The 6,738-nt window shown below is 38.8% G+C and overlaps 1 protein-coding gene across 1 annotated transcript in view; it reads left to right on the plus strand.

The window, feature by feature from the left end:
- Positions 1–1,274: 1,274 nt before the first annotated feature.
- Positions 1,275–6,738, plus strand: part of LOC137975113 (ATP-binding cassette sub-family C member 4-like) — a 31,328-nt gene continuing 25,864 nt past the window's right edge. Inside the window, exons 1-3 of the mRNA XM_068822176.1 lie at positions 1,275–1,589; positions 3,812–4,356; positions 4,657–5,036. Of these exons, the coding sequence (XP_068678277.1) occupies positions 3,838–4,356; positions 4,657–5,036 (899 nt within the window). The 5' untranslated portion in view covers positions 1,275–1,589; positions 3,812–3,837. The remainder of the gene's footprint in view (positions 1,590–3,811; positions 4,357–4,656; positions 5,037–6,738) is intronic.

The following is a 6,738-nucleotide window of genomic DNA, read 5'->3' on the forward strand; positions in this document are numbered from 1 at the left end:
GAGGCTCGAAAGGGTTTTCAGCTGAGCGCGCGCGCGTACCCACACACGCAATTCGTGAGCTGCTCGCGTCAGCTCACGAATCAAAGTGGGACACCAGAAATAAACAAATACCGCTAATTTCGCTCTCCTTTCTTCTACTTCCTATAGACATGAATATAAATAGACATCTCCTATTCATGAAAACTACGAAAATTCTACACAAACGGTTTAATGGTCATTTAAATCCGTTTGTTTTGACCTTCAGCTCAACTCGCGCGTGCACTCGAATGAGCGGGTGACGCATGCGTAAATGCCGATCTTGTAACCCTCTCATTTTTCCTGATTTTGCAACTTTACTCGTTTATATCTCTGCTTCCGGACGGTTCTTTTTTTCATTTTTTGCATGTCAGCTTAGATTAATTTAAAACGTTTGTCTTTCAAATTTAAAAAAATTCTGTAGGTGAAAAAAAAAATTAGAGGCACATTTCAAGAAAACTTATTTTTCTGAAAAACTGACCTACAGATTTTGTTGAATTTTAAATATTTTAGAGAGTATTTTTAACATTATCTGGTAACACTAAATGGGAAAATTTGACCGTCCTGTTTCTTGAAAAAAGGCAACATAAGTTGATTTTAAGGCTCAAAGAAATGCCTAATATCGTTGCCATGGTAACGTTATTTTAAAGGAAAATATAATGTGAGAAATCTACGATGGGTATTTAATACCCTAGCCAGATTTTGCCTTAATATGATTACCCTAACTGTATCTAAGGATAGAATATGTTTATTTGATTGAAAAAAGGGGAAACTATTTCGAGCCTCCTTAAGAGTTACCTGTCTGACAGAACTCAAGTGGTCTGTATTGGCACATTCACATCTACACTCCTCCCTATCACCCATGGCGTACCACAGGGCGCAATGCTGTCAACCCTGAAAAGACTGCGCAGGCTTCCTAACGAAATCTCGATCTCTTTCTTGGGTATTGCGAATGCGAGGCATTACGGATGGATTTATCTTAACAAATTTGTTCACTAACTTGTAGAAGTACACTATGTCTAGATATTCGTGCCAGTAGCTCAAGGGGAGCATATTTAGCCTAACTAATCTTTCCTGATACGACATGTCGCATCTAGAAGATAGACATAACATAAACTTTTTGCCTGGGCGCTGTACTCGTTCTACCTACCTCATCAGTTCTTTAGATTGTGGCGCCCACACCTGTGGGTGGGCGCCATGACCCATGACCGCTTTTTATAATTTTATTCATTTATTATCATAATGTGTTTTGCTGTTTAGTATTGAAAAGCCCCCTGGGGAATGCTAAAAAAGTATGTATGCATATTGGAAGCCAGAGAAGTTTTGTGCAAGCTTTGTCGCTTTGAATTACATCAGCTCTAAGAGGGTCATGATGTGAAAAGCAGGCTGAATGTCTGAGTGTTAGCCAGATTGCATAATCAACGGTACCCTGGGGCAAGAGAGAAAACCACTTTCAAGAGTGTAATGCCGCAGTGCCGAATCCACAGCGAAATTATGTGAATAGAATTATAAAAATACAATTTTGACGAATCTCTGTTGACATGCAAACATAATTTCGACGATTGTGCTAAGAGGTAAGTCAGTGTTCTTGGATTTAATATAGCTAAGTGATAAATACTTTCTATTTGAAATGTCACAATATATGTGTAACTGTGGTATTCTGATTTGATGGAGTTGACTTGAGCTATTTAATAATTGATACAGTCCTGGCACATTGACTGTATTAATACATTTTCTTCAGGAAGTAAGTTGTGGCAAAGATTAATGTTCAGGTAAAACATTAGTTTCTATTTCTGGGAGAAAGATGAGAAAGAGGACTCGACTGAAGTAATCAAGGCGCATTTTTTCTGTCTCCTTCTACAGATCGCAGTTCCCATAAGTCTACCAGCTTCGTATACTCCTCCTCGGGCAGGTGTTTTGTCCGTATTCCATCCCTTCCTTCGACCTTCAGTGTTATTCACGTTTTTGATGAGTTGTTTTAGTTCATCAGTTTCTCAATATTGCTTATTAGTATGCAAAACGTAGAATTGAAGAGAAAGAACAAATGCATCATATTTGCAATGATAGTAAATAATATGAATCTTCTCTGTACTGAAACCGTACAATGACTCAAGCGATAGCCAGTCTCTAACTCATAGTAAGGAAAAGGAAAATTTTAAGAAGGCAAGACAGGACTCTTTGCTTCGCTAAATTTGCTGATCCAGAACCGCTTATGATAAGTAGTTAAGACCCACTAAAGCATAACATTTTAATTTCTTTTCAGTGATCATTTAGGCGTTCGTCTAAAAATCGTTGACGTTAGAAATCATCTTAGAATACTGACAACAGCATGAGATTTTATGAACTATTGTGAAGTATCTTTGGCTGCAATCTGGTATCCAACCTCTTTCTGCAATAAAATACACGCTATAAATGTCTAGATTTCTTTACGGCTCTTCACTAGTTACCAGGAGTAAAAATGATAAGACAAAACACGATAAATGAGAGACCCAGGAGACAATTGGTTACCATTCCTGTTCTGCCTTTTCCTTACCTGATGTAAATATCTGACGCGAAGTTTGATTAACTTCCCTCAAAATCTTTCTAGAGATACTCTTGATTTTCGTCCTTTACCTGATTCGTTTCGTCACGTCATCAAAATTTTCACTGTAAAACTATTGGGAAAATGCCCATATGAGGGCCGTATATATACGCATTAGCGCGAGCAGGGCCGGAAAAAGCCGTACGGCCCTGCTAGGAACACAAACTGCTCAGCGCGATGCAATTTTAGAGGAATTCGTCGCTTTTTAACATCCAAGTTATTTACAGCCAGAAAAGAAAATGCAAACAACATATTAGATACATTTTCTGTGCAAATTGTTGTTACTTGTTTTGTCGAAACTTCATAGTAAGTAAAGAGCCCATATGATAAAATGCTTATTGACTGAGTTTAGGTCGGGCCGGACGAGAAAATATTTGACCTCGGTGATGGAGCACGAACCGAGCGCACCATGACCTCGGGCCAAATATTTCTCCGTCCGGTCCTCTCGCTCGGTCAATAAGTATATATTCCTTGCTTCTCAGTTGCAGTCCGTGATAATTTCTTGTGAATGACTGAATATACCGAATCTGACCAAAAGAGGTGGCAGTCTCTGACGCACCTTTTTCCAGATTGTTTTGGAATCAATGATATTGAATGTAAGGAGAAATGTAGACTCGGAAAAATATCCGAGTCCCAGATGGGATCTAGTCGGATGCTCTAACCACTGAGCTACTGGAGACTCTATGGTGAGCAAGGGTCAATTTGTGGGTCTGGACTGGAACCGCATCGCGCGGCTACACAGCCAAGTATTGACTAGCATATTTGAAACTCACTAACAGCATCGCGCTGTCACATTAATGCATATCAAGATGCAGCCAACCAACCTCCAAAGTGAGTGTGTTAACGATGAAACAACAACGATATTGAATGTAAGGAGAAATGTAGACTCGGAAAAATATCCGAGTCCCAGATGGGATTTGAACCCACGATGCGATGCGGTTCCAGACTTCCAGTCCAGACGCACAAATTGACCCTTGCTCACCATAGAGTCTCCAGTAGCTCAGTAGTTAGAGCATCCGACTAGATCACGGAGGGTCGTGGGTTCAAATCCCATCTGGGACTCGGATATTTTTCCGAGTCTACATTTCTCCTTACATTCAATATCATTGTTGTTGTTTCATCGTTGTTTTGGAATCTTTAGTTTTTTTACGGGTCATTGAATCAATTTATACTTTGCCGGGAGGAATCTAATCATGTTTTTCCTGACGTTCTTAGTTTCACACCATACTTCATATTACAAGATGGAAGAGTTCAAATCCAAAAACCCACAAAGTCAAGCTGGATTTTTGTCATTGGTTACATTCTCTTGGATGAGTGGAATTCTTAAACTTGGATACAGACAACCACTTGAAGAGAAACATTTATTCGAGCTCGACACCGAAAATCAAGCAGAAACACTTGTAAGGGAGTTGGAGATGGAATGGCTGGCGGAAGTACGATCCTGCGACTCAAAAAGAACAAAGCCTCGCTTTTGGCGAGCCATGATGAGGACCATTTCCAACAGAGATTATTTTTCGATGTTAGCACTTCGTACATTTTATTCCCTCACCTTTAATGGTATGCCTTTGTTGATTTGGTTCTTCTTGAAAATCATCGCCGAGGAAGATTCAAGGAAAAGCTTGGTTGGAATAATGTCATTGGTTCTGTGCTTTGTTTTAGTCCCAACTGTTCAGTCTTTCAGCCTGACTCATCTGGTATTCAAATCCGAGACCATAGCAATTCGATTTAAAGTCTCTCTGATTGGATTTGTGCAGAAACGGGTAAGTTAAGAAAGTCTGGGTGCATGATAAGTTAACCTGGTTGGAAGACAGAAAGCAAAGAAACAGAAAGTAGCGCAAATGGCTCGAGCACTGCGTTCTTCCGGTTTTAAAATAATCGGAAAAGAATTAGCACTCTTAAGTGAATATTAACGTAACATTGCTCACAAGATTTCTTGCTGTACATGTATTGTCATGTCAACAAAAAGCCCCTGACAATTATTTCTTAATTTTCTCGGCATTTACAGGTACCGTTTTCAATTTGCTTTTGGAACAACTAGCCGTTTCTTTTATTTTGCTCAGATCCTTAGCATAAATCGACGATCCTTAGAAACAGTCAGCCCAGGAAACATTATAAATATTGTTTCAAATGATGCTAAAGCAGTTGAAGAAGCCGGTCTACATATGGCCTTTTTCTCATTGCATATCCTGGACATTGTTATTTCCCTGACGATTATCTGGAGGGTTGTTGCCTGGCAAGCTTTGCTAGGAGCGTGTTTTTTGTTGGTCGTTACTGTTTACGGATCATTTGCATCTCGAAAGGCGGCAACATGGCGTAGAAAGGTTTCACAGCAAATTGACAAACGTTTGCATGTCATGAAAGAGATTCTTACTGGAATGCGTGCTGTCAAAATGTACGCTTGGGAATGGAACTTCAGAGATCTGGTCACAACGATACGAAGGTATTGTGAACAGTTTACTTAATCATAATTAACTGAATTTCTATCATGCTGTCAATTAATGCATATCAAGATGCAGCCAACCAACCTCCAAAGTGAGTGTGTTAAAGGTGAAACAACAACAATGATATTCAATGTAAGGAGAAATGTAGACTCGGAAAAATATCCGAGTCCCAGATGGGACTGTTTGTTTCATCTTTAACACACTCGCTGTCAATTACTTTTTTCTTTTCTTCGTTAATACAGCAGTGAAAATTTTAAGTTAATATTAATATTGATTATTATTAAAATATTAATATCAATATATTTAATAATATTTGATATTAATTAATTAATATTAATGTTAATATTGCGTTTAAGTTAACATTATACGACGACACTTGACAACTACGATTAGCTTTCTGGACTTTTAATATAACTGGACGCTCTGAGAGGGTAAACTGGGTTTATTGAAAAATGAAATACAAACAGCGGAGATAAACATTTTTACAAATTGCATTTTATATTAACTTGACGTTGCGTATGCTTCTCTGCATACATTCTAAAAAGTAACCGTTACATTATACGAAATAAAGCGATTTGGGTACCATATTAATATGAAAAACGATCTTAAAATAACAAGAAAGAACTGACTGGTGTTGATTGTTATTAATATAGTAACAACTTCTCACTGCTAACGTTTGAATTCACGAAGAGCTTTGGCTCCTGGATATACAATTTCTCTTATTTTACAATGATAATCTGTTTTTCCCGATGCAATTTTATGTCCAGTCCTTGTGACAACAGCTACTGAAAACCTAAACATCTTCGAGATGCAAAAGCAAATTCATGAACACGTAAATCTGAATTATGGCAAGATATAAAACCTGACGAACACAAAAGCAATGGAAATGGATCACAAATAAAAGGCTTTAGCTACCTGAGTGATTTTGGGTTAGACTGAAGCGATCGATTATTGAAAAATGCAAAGTTATCGCTTTCCATGCTGATATGACATGACCGGATGTGAGCGCGTAGAGAATTGTGGTCTTAGTAGTCAACGGAATGAAAACAAATCCAACATGGATAAAGAAGTGATAAGCCGTAAGGAAGGTTTTCTTGTTTTATCGGAGGTTGCCGAAAGTAATAACAACCCTGGTTTTAGTCATAGCTCTAGTATGGCTGGGAAAAAGTTTGACAAAGCATGCTGTGAAGAAGAGAGGGCTTTTTCATCGGCTACAGCGCCTAAAAAGGGGGAAGCGATGGAGGCTTCACATGTTGTGTGCCTTTATGCTTCAACAATAATAAGAAGAATCCTGAGCTTTCTTTCTATACTTTTCCTAACAGAAAGAGCCCAGAGCCACGGGAGCTTAGAAAAAAGTGGATTCATCTGGTTTCTCATAAGAGTTTCTTCACAACGTAGGCCACGGAGTCTGCTCGCAACATTTTCCAGGAAGCCGAAAGACATACATGAATTGTTTACCAACCATAGTGCCCAAAAACACTAAACCCAGGTTAAGAAAACCAGGGTCAACAACGAAAGCCAGAAATAGAAGTTCTGTCTGTGCAGAGCAAAACACTAAACGCAAACGTCTTTGCGAAATTGAGCCGCAAAGTTTTGTGATGGATTGCACTGATCAAATGTTCCCTGGAGTGGAGAATTTAGATCCTTCGCCCTCACTGAGAGAGCAGGTTGAGAAACTGAAAACGCTTGTCAGAAGAATTA

The sequence above is a fragment of the Montipora foliosa genome, chromosome 11, assembly GCF_036669935.1.
Source record: "Montipora foliosa isolate CH-2021 chromosome 11, ASM3666993v2, whole genome shotgun sequence".
Taxonomy (NCBI): domain Eukaryota; kingdom Metazoa; phylum Cnidaria; class Anthozoa; order Scleractinia; family Acroporidae; genus Montipora; species Montipora foliosa.